Here is a 14,730-nt window from a genome sequence, read left to right as displayed (position 1 = left end):
GTCTCACGTGTGCCATAGTTTGCTGCAGAAGTTTGCGGGCATGAACCTCCTGCCCCTGTCCCATGGACACATAGCGTGTCTCAGTCTTCAGCCTTTTCCCCAGAGCAATGATGAAATCAGTGGGATCGGAGCCCATGGAAAGGAAGCAGATGAGAGGAGTGCGAGGATCGGATTCTTCCCAAGTCTTCTCCAAATCTAAGATGACCCCTTCTGCATATTTCTCCCCCATGGTATCCATAATGTACTTCCTAGCCTAGTGGAAAAGAAAAGGAGAGGTGCACCGGTTTTCCCACAACGATTTTCATACCAAGTTTTCAGTTCTTACGAGACATCAACCTGTGGATACAACTATATATCTCAAGAAACACAGGTTCCCATCTTCATGTCTTCCTGGTAACACAGGGTATTGGTGGGCGGGCATTTTGGGAGCATCAGCAGGTAAGAGAGGTTGTGCTGTTGAGAATGGGAAAGATTCCTACTGTGTTGGACTGCAGGAGCTTTGACATGTAAGGATCTCTCCGCTTATAATGCTCACTTTAGAACTGCTTTGAGCCCCCACCTGTCGGCATTCTATTCCCATCCTAGTCAAAGCTTTTGGCCTACCTGAGCTATTGTTCTATCAGGACACCAAGACCTTATGAGGAGGAGACGTCTGAAACAGTCCAGAGCTTGGTCATAACCACTGGGAACAAGTTCTTCTTCTGGTTTCTCCTTATCAAACCAGATTTTCCACTGTTTTTCTGTTCGTGAGATCTATTAAACACAAATAGGGGAATATGTTTATTAAATAGCACAGATAGCATGATACATTTTTTTTAGTTTCAGATATCTTAATGGAGGACTAGGGGTGTCCCTTTCTAGATAATGTCCATGCTAATGGCAGCATCTCAGCTTGACCACTGTAATGCGCTTTGTGCATTACCACTCTTGAAGACACCTCAGAAACTTCACTTGGTCCCAAGTGTGAAAGTATGGCTTTTGTCTTAGGCAAGCCTCATGAGCATATTGCATATCAATGTTTCAAGAGCTTCATTGGGTACCAGTTAGTTTTTGAGCTAAATTTAAGGAGCTGTGTAACCTTGGACTTTACAGCCAGGGCCTGGGATATCTGAAGGAATGTCTTCTTCCATATATTCATCCCTGGGCTTCAGGATCTGTAAATGTTTTTATGGTTGCCACCATCGTGGAAGATGAGACTAGTCTCTATTTGCAAGAGGATCTTTTCAGTAGTGGTCCCTTCTTTTGAAAATGGCCCACCAGAAACAGAAAATCTGCTTCCGAAACATCTGTTCAGCATGGAGATTTAGGCCTTCCAACACGATTGTCTTAACACCTGCCAGTCAAATGGAAAATACATTTTGAGGCCGGCTTGGACTTCACTTATCTAGGTTCACATCAGCAGTTCCTCTGAAGCGTAAAAGGCATGTGACATTGAAATATCTACAGAATCCTTCAGGAGAACGAAACGTGTCACACTGCTTAATCCTTGCCTCCTGTCAATCACCTACTTGATCAAGAACGTCTGAAAATTGTCTCAGTTTACTGAGCTCCACCAAGTTCAGCCAAGTCATATCCAGGATCCACCTAGCCGGTTTAGGTGGACAAGCTTTCAGATCCAAAGAAGCACCACCTGAAAAAAGACATTACAGCAAAAACCAGTTGAAAAGAGCTGCTAAATATATAAAGTCAGGTATTTAAAATTCTATTCATGGTGGATGGGCTGTGACTGCGCTGCCCACTTCCCATGGCACAATTGCCCCACCTGTACCTCATGGGTTGGACTTTGCGTAGAGGCCCACACCGGCATACTGGCATTCTCCACATCCCGTACTGCAGAGATGGGGGCCCTGTAGTCCTCCAGATGTTCCCAGACTACAACTCCCATGACATCTATTCCTAGCACAGGCTGAGGCTAATGGGAGTTGTAGTCTAACGAAATCTGGAGGGTTGCCTGCCACGTTGCATGCAGAATTTGAACATTTGCACCGGGTTGAAACACAGTAAGTTGCACATTTTATGCAGTAGCTCTGACCTTTAATCAGGGTCAAGAACTCCTCATGCTTCACTTTGCCCCGCTGTAAGTCAATCTTCAAGGTGAGGAGCAATGTGAACAGGAACTTGTGCTCCTCGTAAAGCCCTCGTGCAGCGTACTTATATACTTCATAGGTCATATGCTCAATGATATTTGCTATTCTCTTGCTCGTAATGGGGCTCTTGACAGACCTGTTCAAAAGAAAGTGGGGAAAGGAGAGAATGAAAGCGTAATCTAGTGCCACTGGTGAGGTTTTAGAAAGCTTTCTCTTCTGAAAAGAAAGCATTTTCAAAGCTGCACTTCATAAGCCCGAACTTGTGCAGAAACAGGGAGTCACAGTGGCCAAATTGACATATAAGCTGCTCAGTCACCATGATCCAACAGAGCTCTTACTACACTAGACCCAGTAAGGGAGCTAAGCTTACTACCTACTATGACCATGCGGGTGGCTCTGTGGTCTAAACCACTGAGCCTCTTGGGCTTGCCAATCAGAAGGTCAGCGGTTCAAATCCCTGTGACGGGGTGAGCTCCCGTTGCTCTGTCCCAATTCCTGCCATCCTAGCAGTTCGAAAGCACACCAGTGCAAGTAGATAAATAGCTAGTGCTGAGGCAGGAAGATAAACGTCATTTCCATGCGCTCTGGTTTCTGTCACGGTGTCCTGTTGCGCCAGAAGCGGTTTCGTCATGCTGGCCACATGACCTGGAAAGCTGTCTGTGGACAATCGCCGGCTCCCTCGGCCTGAAAGTGAGATGAGCGCCACAACCCCATACTGTGGTACCTTAGATTAAGTACTTATTTCGTTCTGGAGGTCCATTCTTAACCTGAAACTGTTCTTAACCTGAAGCACCACTTTAGCTAATGGGCCTCCTGCTGCTGCCGTGCCGCCGGAGCACGATTTCTGTTCTCATCCTGAAGCAAAGTTCTAAACCTGAAGCACTATTTCTGGGTTAGTGGAGTCTGTAACCTGAAGCGTATGTAACCTGAGGTACCACTGTAGTCGCCTTTGACTGGACTTAACTATCCAGGGGTCCTTTACCTTTTACCTTTTACCTTTGGACCTAGTAAGGGAGCTAAACTACTTTATCAATAGATGGAAGGGCACAATATTTCGACTTCAAATACTGAACTCTATTATCTTTATCCTTATCTGTTCTGCCTGATTATTTTTTTTAAGAAAACCTGGCACAGGTGAGAAGCTTGTGAAGATAGAGTTCTATCTAACAAGGTCACCCCACTGCGACCCTGACTGTTACTGACCCACTGGTTCCTTCCAAAGCAGTTGGAAACACATGCCTCAAGGTAAACTCAAGGGCCAGCAGCAGGCCCATCGCACACATTACTGTGTGTCTGCCTGCTGATCATATGGGCAAATAAGCGAAGGGCAAGCAGTTATTTTGCCCTTTAGAGACAAATTGCTTCTGGTTAACCAGGGTCCCCTAATCTCTGTGGACGACATATTATTCAGTTGCCTCTGAAGTGATTTCCCCGTCTTAAACAACGGAAGCTCAAGCCCTTGAACGCAGCTTTAAGCTTCCAATGTCAGTACACAGCTTAAGAGGATTTTTGTTTTCCGGGTAGGATTTCTGTTTCCTTTCATTGCATTGCTCACTATCTCTCCCAAGCTCCTGATAGTTTGGAGACAAACATTGGGAGAAGACTCCAGCCCTTGAGAGGGATAGAGCGGAGGAGCTTAGCAGATGCAATCAGGAATTTACTTAAACTGAGAAATTGTGTGGAAATCAATACAAAAAGGATTGTACTATAATGACAGCATTAGGTTACTTTGCTCATTCAATGGCAAACACGAACACAGGGGAAATAGTCATCAAGCGAAACCAAAGACTCTAGATTTTCAGACAGTTAAGACAAATGATAGTGCTGTTATCTATCACAGTTTGTGCACTGTTTTCCCTATCCTGCTGTCATTTCTGGTCAAATGGATTTGCTAAGTTTTTGTGCAATGTCCACGACATGCCAAACCTGTTTGACAAACGAAAACAGTGGAGCAAAGTGAATGAAGGAACACTCCAAACGATGCTGGCTTCCTTGCATCAAACAGTCTGGCCATCTGATTATATACTGTTATGAGAATTGTAAGGTCTCAAATACAGAATAAATATTCATAAATGCACACATATCTAAATATATGAACCGTGCATCTGAAATAGTATGGGAGAGCAATCCTAAAGCCATTTTGACTCTTGCAATGACCTCAAATATTCCTCTGCAGTAAGGGAGGCAAATGGGGGAAAGCCTTCCCATTGTCTTTTTGCTTGCAAATCCTGTCTTATGGGCATATTTGTGCCTGAATAGGGTGAGCCTGTGACCTGGATTTAGGAACTGAAGTATTAACCATCACAAAAGAATGGCCAGGCTGCCCAGGTATTGCAATCAGCGACCATTATTAGGTATCCTGGCAGCCAGGATTTCTGTGAGGCCCCTGTGAGGTATGTATGATGTTTCTGGGGGGCTACCGGGACATGGGTGGTGCTGTGGGTTAAACCACAGAGCCTAGGACTTGCTGATCAGAAGGTTGGCAGTTCGAATCCCCATGACGGGGTGAGCTCCCGTTGCTCGGTCCCTGCTCCTGCCAACCTAGCAGTTCAAAAGCACCTCAAAGTGCAAGTAGATAAATAGGTACTGCTCTGGCGGGAAGGTAAACAGCATTTCTGTGCGCTGCTCTGGTTCGCCAGAAGCGGCTTCATCATGCTGGCCACATGACCCAGAAGCTGTACGCCGGCTCCCTCGGCCAATAAAGCGAGATGAGCGCCGCAAGCCCAGAGTCAGTCACGACTGGATCTAATGGTCAGGGGTCCCTTTACCTTTACCTTGGGCTACAGGGTGGGCCATTTCAAATGTCTATATAAGGGCTTACACACCACTGTTCAGGGTTCGTCTCCCTCTGCATGTGGTGAGTAGGGACCCTGTTGCAACAGTTCCTTTAATAAAGATCATGCTTACTAGCCGCTTTGCTTCTCAATATACTCTGGCTGGCCTGTTTTCTGCTACCGATAGGAAACCCACTCTATACAGGCTCCGGAATACCCCATAAGGGAAAGGGAGCAGTTTTTCTTATAACAATACCAATCCTCAGAAAGGGAAAGATCTCACTTGTCATAGTTACCTAGCAAGGGAAAGGTCAAACAGGCCCAAGAACTGTCGGAGTGAAGTCTGATACATGACATTAACCATACTCATCTCGGTTATCAGGAAATAGAGAATGCTGCCTCTTGTTGCAACTGAAGAAAAGAAAAGTTGGATATGATCAAAATACAGGAAGCAAAACAAAAGCTGATGGTCTTCTGATGGACAAATAATAACAAGTTGTTCGTGGTTAACAGAGGGCTCATTTGCACCACATTTTCCAGGTACTAGTCTAGGCTTTAGAGCTCTGTTGATGAATTTTATTTTATTTTTTGTCCCAGCACTTTCCCCAGGAAAAACCCATATTTTACTGCTGTTTGCTCCAATTCAGAGGTAAAACATGGGTTTTCCCAGGCAAAGCACTGGGACAAAAAAAAGAACACTTGGATATGGGTCACAAAAGGAAGCCTGAATGAGGCCTAATAGAACATTGTTTTCAACAATAAACCCCACTGCCTATATACTGCAAATAGAAAAAAGTCCAGACCTCTTTCTTTCTGTCTTAATGCTTTGCAGCAAGCCACACATCCACATATTTTAAAACTGCAGTGTGCTCCAGATTTCGGCTTTTCTGTTCCATGGGTGAAATTGCACTAATACACCAATTCAGGAAGTCGCGGGAAAGCGATGCATCGCAATGATAGCATGAACTCCAGGATTCTGGGAGTTCAGCCACTGGATTTTCAAAGTGTGCACTTCCATATCTATTTTTAATCAGGCCACTATGGGGTTTGGGAACCTGTTTCAGGTTGCAGCACATCTGAAGAGCCCACCCCAGCAGGTTGGAGAAATGGTGAAGGTAGAGGCAGGGCCAGAACCCTTGCAGAAATATCTTAGACTCTGGCAATCAGCAATGAGATTGGCAGCCTGATCCATTCCAGAATCAATTTACAGTTCAGATCATTTTCCGAATCTCCAATGGGCATTCAGCAAAATAATCCAGTTTCTATACATTTTTTCCAGTGTGGATTAAGCCAGGAGCATCTATCACAGATACAGCTCTCCCCCCAGTGGCTTCTTAACAAAGAGCACGAGAGATGCAACATCAACACAGTAATAACGCTTTGCTGAATCTATACTGTTCTGAACAGACTTCCTTGTTGTGTTTATAACTAACTGCTTTTCTTACTTTTATAACTGTATATTATATTATGGCAATCTGCCTGGGACCATATGGTGATGGGTAAGTAAAAAAAAAAAAAATCTCATAAATAAAATAAAGTGAAACAACATAAAATAAAATACACCATTGGATAAATCTTATAATGGACTTCATACATAAGACTATACGTAATATGTAGATGTAACAAAGGCGTAGAACATTTTTGGCCTGGCAGCCAGCCTTGTGAGACATGGACCACTTATAAACACCATCTCCAACTCCTCGAAATATTTCATCAATGGTGTCTCTGAAAATTTTTACACATCACTTAGAAAGACATGCGGTCTAATGCCAGTGTATTGGAAAAAGCTAAGATCACCAGTGACGAAGCAATGATTCTTCAACATCAACTTTGTTGGATTGGTTGTGTTGTGTGGATGCCTGATTATCGTCTTCCAAAGCAACTACTCTATTCCAAACTTAAAAATGGAAAGCGTAATGCTGGTGGTCAACAAAAGAGGTTTAAAGACTCTCTCACGGCAAATCTTTAAAAATGCAGTATAAACAATGACAACTGGGAAACACTGGCCTGCGAGTGCTCCAATTGGAGAACAGCCTTTACCAAAGATGTCTTGGGTTTTGAAGATGCTCGAACTCAGGACAAAAGGAGAAACGTGTTAAGAGGAAGGCACGCTTGGCAAACCCTCACCGTGATCAACTCCCACCTGGAAACCTATGTCTCCACTGTGGAAGGATATGTGAATCCAGAATTGCCCCCACAGTCACTTACAGACTCACAGTTAAGAGACAACCTTACTCGGCTACAAGTGATCGCCAAAGAAGAAGAAGATCTCTACTTCTGCAGACAGGTGGGTGGTGCAGGCCACTGCCAAAGTGTTTTTGCACAGCACTTTCCAAGTGCCCAACACCAGCTGGTTGACAGGCACTTGGGAACAGCAGCAGAAGGGGCTTTGACAGCCCTATGCCTAGGACTTCAACCCTGCTTTCTTCTGGGATCGGCTGCATGATTGAATTCCATGTGAGGAACTTGGTCATGCAGCTGTTCCATTAAGGATGAACTCCCTGCCCCTTAGCTGATGGGTGTTGACTTCAACCACGCTCCCTGCAGGGTTCAGCTGTGCGACCAAGTTCCCCACAGGGACCTCTGTCATGCAACCGATCCACTGATGTCATCAGGTGTGGGGCAGGTGGGCGTGGTTTGGGGAAAACAGCCTTATGGGCCAAACTGGGTCCCATGCCAGGCCACAACTAACTCACAAGCTGCAGGCTCCGCACCCCTGCAGTAAGTACATACAGATAAATTAAAACAAATCGGTTGGGAGTGAAGAGGAGAAAAATAGAAGACACATTTTCAAGTGCCCCATTAAATGGTGAAAGAATGTACTGATGAGGATGGAAGGATGCAGCAATGGATTGGTGGTATGGGCAAAGTGAAGCGGGACCAGGAAAACATCAATTCCCAAAACTATAGACCTGCCAGACACTATTTCCAAAACTAACACATCTCTGTATTAGCTATATAATCTTGGTTTTTCCCATGTTTCCATACTGTCATCTCCCAGCTCCAATCATGATTCTGATCACTGACTTAAGATAGTTGGGTCACCATCACTAGAGGGCATTCCGCTCACCAGGTCTGTATTCCTCTCGGGCTGAATTAATCTGTACTTCAGTCTCTGCGGAAATTTGCAATTTCTGTGTCACCTCCTCAGCCGTCTTCTTTGTGTTGCTAAGTACAATGATGAGGCTCTCATCTTCCACCAGAGAGCCTTGTGTGCTTGTCAGCCGGTACAGCAAGTTATCTTCCAGTTCTTTCATCTTTCTTTTGTTAGCAGTCACATCTTCCATCAGATCCGTTCTCTCTTTCTCCAGCTCCTGTTAAAGTTCACCATGAAGCCACACATCAGCGAAATGCTTTGTCAGAAGCAGGCTCATTAATGTATACAATACACAAAGTCAAAAGTATAGGCAGTGCAGTAATGGGTATAACAGGCAATGTAACCGAGACCCCAAATGTGGCTTCCATATATGATTTTTGGACTCCACTTCCCATTAGCCCCAGCCAGCATGGCAAATGGACAGGGGTTATAGGAGCTGTAGTCTATAATAATGTCTAGATGAGAACAGCTTTCCCCTTCCCCTTTCTACAGGTATGCCTTGATACCTGATTTTTTATTTCCACTAGGAACATGCATGAAACCCAGACTCTGAAGAAAACCCAAGTGGCCTGAAGAACTCATCCTTGCAAGGATGGAGAGGTCCAGCCCATCAATGTGGCAAAGACCATTTCAAAGCCTCAGACCAAACCAGATCTCACTGTAGCCTTATTAGACTTTACCGATTGGTTGGGTGAGCGTTGCTCCCGGAGAGGGGGGAAAGAGTCAAAAGACACCAAGGTTACTTCAGAGAAAGAGTTCTTTATTTCTGCTCTCCGGAGCAGCAGAAAGGCACTTGCGTGGTCAGTTCACAGCAAGAGCACTTAAAGAGCGGTTACACACAGCTTATATACCCTTTCTGGTCCCCCTGCCCCCTCCCCAGGAATCCAGCCACCTCAGCTTATACATGTAAGTTGACATCCATGACCATAAACAGATGTTCCTGTTCCTATACTCTTGACCATAAAAGGATGTTCCTGTTCCTGTATTCCTTATCTTGGAGTAAGAAGGTCACCAACTTTAAGAGCACTCCTGGCGCCATCCCCGAGCGTGGGGGGTGTCTTGCAAGGTCTGTGTGTCAGTGTGTCAGGATATTTACAACCTACAAGATAAGATAAGCCCCAGCTCTGCCATCCCGTCTCCACTTCGGAACTGACAAGGCCATCCATTAAGCGTCACAGACTGATAAAGGAGAGAGCTTTGTTTATACAGCTGGGTTCCTGTTATACATTGGCTCAAGTGCTCAAGTTAATAGATTTTAGCTAATGGACCCTTAGAGAAGGGAAAATGGGGATTTGGGGGCCCGTTTCAAACTGACTGCACAGTCAGGTTTTAGATTTGGGAAACCCATTCCTTCATCACTTCACATAGTGTTTCTGAAACAAAGCCCGCTGGAAATTGATGGGTCCAATTTCACTCCCAGAAATGGAGCCACTTGCAAGTGGAATCGGAGAATCCATCCTGAACTCCAGATGGAATTAAATCTCCTGGCATTCCTAGTTCTAGCAAATCTTGAACACTATGGAATCCATGGCAAACACTTCACTAGGTAGCCAAACTAGATGGTGTGGCAGCTGTCATGTCACAACACCATGGAAAAAATTCCGGAGTTTTCCCAGCCACACTGCAATGACTGATCTTACAAGCAACCTGTTATGCTACATAATATTTATGCTTGGATAAAACACTACAATAGATCCAACTGTTGCACAGACAAGAATGATTAATTTCCCATTGCTAGTGCCATCAAAAAGTTAATTTGCATCTAATTCAAAAGTGGGCTTCATTCTGCAGGATGTGACTTGACCATAACGAGCTAAAAAATCTTCCTGCATGGAAGACAGACCTATGGCATGTACAATCTGCAGAAACAAAAGGAAATGTAATTGGGGATTGTGAAAGTAATTTATGAGAATTATGAGTTTTCTTTGGACAAGCCGTGATAGGAAATCTGAACATTAAAAATGCAAATACTTTTGAAGCAAAGGATGAAAAGGTAATCCAGAAAGAAATGAGGGAACATTTGCTCATTTCATTTGTTTTAATTAGTTTCCATTTCAAGATGAAAAGGTTGCAGAGGGAAGACGTCCCCAGAATACAAACAGGTGTAATTGCAACATTCTAGCACGTGATCTCATGCCTACAAGGTTTTCTTTTCTTTTTTTTATGGACAACAGCAGTAATTTTCACATGCAACATTATATATATATATATATATATATATATATATATATATATATATATATATATGCTTTCGTAGATTTTCACGGGTACAGGAATGCAGGTTTTGGTGTCTTCGGGTGTCTTCCCGTGTAAGAGTCGGGGTGTCTGTGCGACGTTTCGACTAGGTCTCACTCGTCATCTTCAGGCTGGTGCTTTCGGCTTCTTGTTACTGGAACAGAGCAGAGTCTGGTGTTTGAGTTCCTATAAATACTGTTGAGGGGTGTGGTGTATAGCCTCCAACGTTCTGGGCAGAGAGGAAGTTCCTAGATTAGTGTGCCTTTTCTTCTTTTGTTCTTTAATTACTTGAGGGATATCTTGGGTGATTTCATGAGTGATATTCTGAATATCACTGGGTGGGTCATTAAGTGTAGATTAGTTGCTAAAGCTTTCGTGTCTTGACCTCTTGAGCTTGTGAAGAGTTTTTCTGAGAAGATGGCTGTGCTGCATTTAGTTGTGCTCTGGCTTGGCTATATATATAGCCATTGGCTATATATATAGCCATTCTAGTACTATACTCCAAACATCATTGTGCAAGACAATCTCATTTTAATGTAGACATGTTACACGCCACTGCGTAACATAACCTGCTAATCGAGACACTTAAGGAAAGTATTAAAACTGGAAGCACAGATGTAGCACATTACACAAATTTCCAAAACTGATACGCTCTTCAGCAAAGCCTCATTGAAGCAATTTTTTAATGAGTTGATTGCCACAAGTCAACAACAGTTAAAACCATTAATGGGGGGCATGGGGAGGTCAATGCATGCTATCTTATGTCACTATGGTTTGTGGGGCAAGCACAAACCATGGTTTGTCAACTCAGGTACAATGGTTGCCTGAACCAGGAAGTCACATGGGAGGGCTCAAGCCCAACAGCTAAACCATGGTTTGGCTGTTATGTCAGAGCCAACAGAGTGTCTGGTACACAGCCAGAAAGAAGACCATTCTTTTCCTTATACCGTATTTTTCACCCTATAGGACGCACTTTTTCCCCTCCAAAAATGAAGGGGAAATGTGTGTGCGTCCTATGGGGCGAATGCAAGCTTTCGCTGAAGCCTGGAGAGCGAGAGCGGTAGGTGCGCACCGACCCCTCGTTCTCCAGGCTTCGCACACCTCTCAGCAAGCAGCGGGAGCCCAGCGCTGGGCTCCCGCTGCTTGCGGAGAGTTGCCTGCATGCTGAAGCCTGCCCTCGCTGAGCTCAGCGTGTCCAGGCTTCGCGGACCTCTCAGCAAGCAGCGGGAGCCAGCGCTGGGCTCCCACAGCTTTTAGAGAGCTGTCTGTTTGGGGGCTGGGGTTGGGGGAAGCTCGGGCTTCCCCCGCCCCAGCCCCACGCCTGGGGGGGAAATAATTTTTTCCCCTTTATTTCCCCCCCAAAAAAAACTAGGTGCGCCTTATGGGACGGTGCGACCTATAGGGCAAAAAATACGGTACATTGTGATACTGAAAAGCTTGTAAAATACCAACATGGTCATCATTACTCACTGCTTCTTGGGAAACCTAGTTCTAGGATGAGGCTACCAATGTCCCACTCTGAAGTTTGTGGAAAAACTGTGTCCTGTAGTGGTTAAACAGGTTTAGGGATGAAGAGTTGGTGTGGCTTTAACCTCTCAAGGTTAATAAAGAAAGATGGATGAGATTTTGAAATATGCAAAAGGGAAATGCTTGTGGTGGCCATTCTTCTTCAAACCTTATCAGGTGCAATCCCAGGGTCAAGGCAGCCTTTAGGGCAAGGAATGATCACTCAGCTGTAGATAGTATGCTTTGAATATGTCTTACACACAGAATGTCCCCAATAAAGTCCCATGGCATCTGTTAAAACTCCGAAGCCTGTGGGCACTTTCTGAAGTCCTTTCGCATGCAACTAGGACCAGTTTCTTCACCTCTGAACTTCTTCTATGATGCACAACTTAGTAGAGTAGCGCAGTTTTTCCTTGGCAACGATCGAGACTGCTCAGTCAGGAACAAAGCTGACGACTGGTTTTGTAGTTTATTATATATGACAGTAAACTCACAAGCTATATACAAGTTACTATATACAGACACGAACTTTATCGCTCTCCAACCACTCCAGGTTACTCCTAACTAGCCAAACAATGCCATAGGCCATGCTGACTATATAAGAGACCTCGGACAATTACCGAGCTGCTACTAGGCCTTCTTATCTCCAGGCAAATTTCTCCCGTGCTCTTGTCTCCCTAGCCTGTAGTCAAAACACTAATTGCTCACTTGTCAAGCTGCACGTAGACTATGAACTCCAAGAGCATCATCAGTTAAAGAACCTCAGGTTGGAGGGATGGGGAAACGGCCCTGACGTGCCACCTGTCGGTCAAAATGGACAATGGGCATGACTCACGCAGATTCATACGTCCATAGGCAATGTAAAAAGGTTTTTTAAAAATATATATTAAAAAAACAGAAATAGTAGGTGGGAAAGCAGAGGAGATGTATGAGAGAGAAAACATTGCTGAACCATATTGATTCTGCTTCAAGTATCTCGCTTATTTTACTGGAGTGTTGTTTTAGATAGATAAACTTTATTCGCATTAGCCAACGCCATAGCAACATAATACAAGCAATATATACAGTTAAAAAGACAACAATGGGTAACAATGGGTTGCTTTGTCTGGTTCCCAACTGCATCTCAGGAAGCTGTGAAGCCCATCATTCCAATGTTAGAAAATGGGGGGGGGGGGAATTACCACAGTAAACAGCAACACAACTCAGTACAAATGATAGTTCCAGAATTGTCAGAGATTCTTTCTCACTTACCTGTTTTTCTGTTAGAATGACTCTCCCTAGAAGCTGGTCTTCTAGACCCTTCATAGTGACAGTAAAATCGATAATGGAGGTACGAGCACTAATCTCGGGGGTATATGCTGGATTCGGGAGTTTGGTGGTAATATAAAGTCTGAAGCCATTCATTACATCCATTTCTTTATCCCCAACTTTTACCTAATTAACAAAAGCGATGATGGGAGTAGAAGAGAATTAGAAGCTCAAAAAAAAGCTTTATTGTAGTACTCTTTCAAGCATTGGATTGTTATTTAGGATACAACACCTAGCTTCTGTTAATCCGCTCCACTTCCCAGTGGGGAGGAGTTGCAGTGGACCACGTGGCCACCCACTCCCCACCAGGGGCAGGGGACTTTGTCCCCCATTGCCTGGGGGATCCCGACCACGTCAGAACCCGGCCAGCCAATCCACTGGCCGGGGGGGTGGCCGGGCCAGTTTAAACCAAGGAGTGAGCCAGAGAACTTCCTCTTTGGCTCACTTCTTCAATCACCCACCCTCTCTCCCTATTTTGCAGGTTAGGCAATGACCTTGCTATGGACGTCAGTTGGTCGCCTTGGTTGTCCGAGGGGCCTGGTAGGAATTTTTCCACTTGGCAAATTGGCACTGGCCACTTGGTTTTTGCCTACCTCGTAGCAATCATCAGAACTTTGTTAGGGTTGCAGTTAGGCATTGTTTGACCTTGTGGGGGGGGAGGTGTGGCCATCACCTGCCCCTCCATGCTTAAGGGTTTTCCGTTAAAGGAATCCGGGGGTGTTGATCTTGTCCGAAGCCGGGTTGGGGGCTAGGGCCTTGACACGACCCCGACGGGAACACCAGGAGGAGCTTGAGTTGGTTCGCATTGACAGGGCTCCCCCTACCGGTGGCTTACGCATGCTGGACTTCCTGCGCAGCGAGCAGGAGTCAGATATAGTCGGGTCCAATCAATGCCTAAGCCAATACTGCTCATGTTCTGTAATTCAATAAAGTTGTGCCCTAAATTTGCCCAATAACATAATATCTGTGTACTTGTGTGAGTTATTTCCCAACAAGGGGGTGGCTACGGGGTCTCAACACGCAACTGTTTTACTTTAGTAAAGCAACACTTGGTATTTCAAACAGTTGCCATGTAAGCAATTACACCTTTGTTAATGCAGCAGACAGTACGTTTCAAGAACATTTTTACTTCCCTCACCTTGTATGTAGAGCCTGTTTTGATGAAGTTTCTTTCCAGTACATTGTCCAAAGCTGGATCCAGTTCTTCGCCAACATCTTCAATTAACAGCGGCCTTCCAAGAGACAGGCTATCCTCCAAGTGGTTTCTAAAATACTTGTGATTCAGAGAGGTGATCTGAAAAGAAAAGCATTCTGATCATCTATTAAGCTGCTTGTTCACCAGGGGGAAAACCAACTCTCTCCTCTGTCCTATGCTTCCCTTGACTGTGTGAGCTATTGTTTCGTGCTGAGCGGGACCATGCATGGTGGTCTGAAGAAGGGAGCCAATGCCACCCCAAGCCCAAATCAAAGTGTTGGTGCTGTCCTTCAAAGCCCTAAACAGCTTCAGACCCATACACCTGAAGGAGCAACTCCACCACCGTCATTCAGCCCGGACACTGAGGTCCAGCTCCAAGGGCCTTCTGGCGGTTCCCTCACTGTGAGAAGCCAAGTTACAGGGAACTAGGCAGAGGGCCTTCTCTGTAGTCACGTCCCCCCTGTGGAATGCCCTCCCATCAGATGTCAAGAAAATAAACAACTATACAACCTTTAGAAGACAGCTGAA

At 44.9% G+C, this 14,730-nt stretch overlaps 1 protein-coding gene and 1 long non-coding RNA gene across 3 annotated transcripts in view; one reads left to right on the top strand and one right to left on the bottom strand.

The window, feature by feature from the left end:
• The window catches only part of DNAH5 (dynein axonemal heavy chain 5), a 180,519-nt gene that overhangs the window by 25,741 nt on the left and 140,048 nt on the right, over positions 1-14,730 (bottom strand). For both annotated transcript variants that reach the window (XM_082234101.1, XM_082234102.1), the window contains exons 64-71: positions 14,146-14,301; positions 12,951-13,133; positions 7,932-8,175; positions 5,158-5,272; positions 2,033-2,223; positions 1,509-1,630; positions 604-753; positions 8-253 (exon numbers count right to left, since the gene is read on the bottom strand). In XM_082234101.1, coding sequence (XP_082090227.1) covers positions 8-253; positions 604-753; positions 1,509-1,630; positions 2,033-2,223; positions 5,158-5,272; positions 7,932-8,175; positions 12,951-13,133; positions 14,146-14,301 — 1,407 coding nt within the window. The remainder of the gene's footprint in view (positions 1-7; positions 254-603; positions 754-1,508; positions 1,631-2,032; positions 2,224-5,157; positions 5,273-7,931; positions 8,176-12,950; positions 13,134-14,145; positions 14,302-14,730) is intronic.
• On the top strand, positions 1,649-6,342 carry LOC309538901. The gene is made up of 5 exons (XR_014222477.1): positions 1,649-2,000; positions 3,208-3,332; positions 4,347-4,469; positions 5,244-5,401; positions 6,141-6,342. It is a non-coding gene; the product is annotated as an uncharacterized lncRNA (long non-coding RNA).

This window comes from Podarcis vaucheri (genome assembly GCF_965113315.1).
Source record: "Podarcis vaucheri genome assembly, chromosome: 8".
Lineage (NCBI taxonomy): Eukaryota > Metazoa > Chordata > Lepidosauria > Squamata > Lacertidae > Podarcis > Podarcis vaucheri.
The sequence above is the reverse complement of the archived record's forward strand: the minus strand, read 5'-3'. Positions and strand labels throughout refer to the sequence as shown.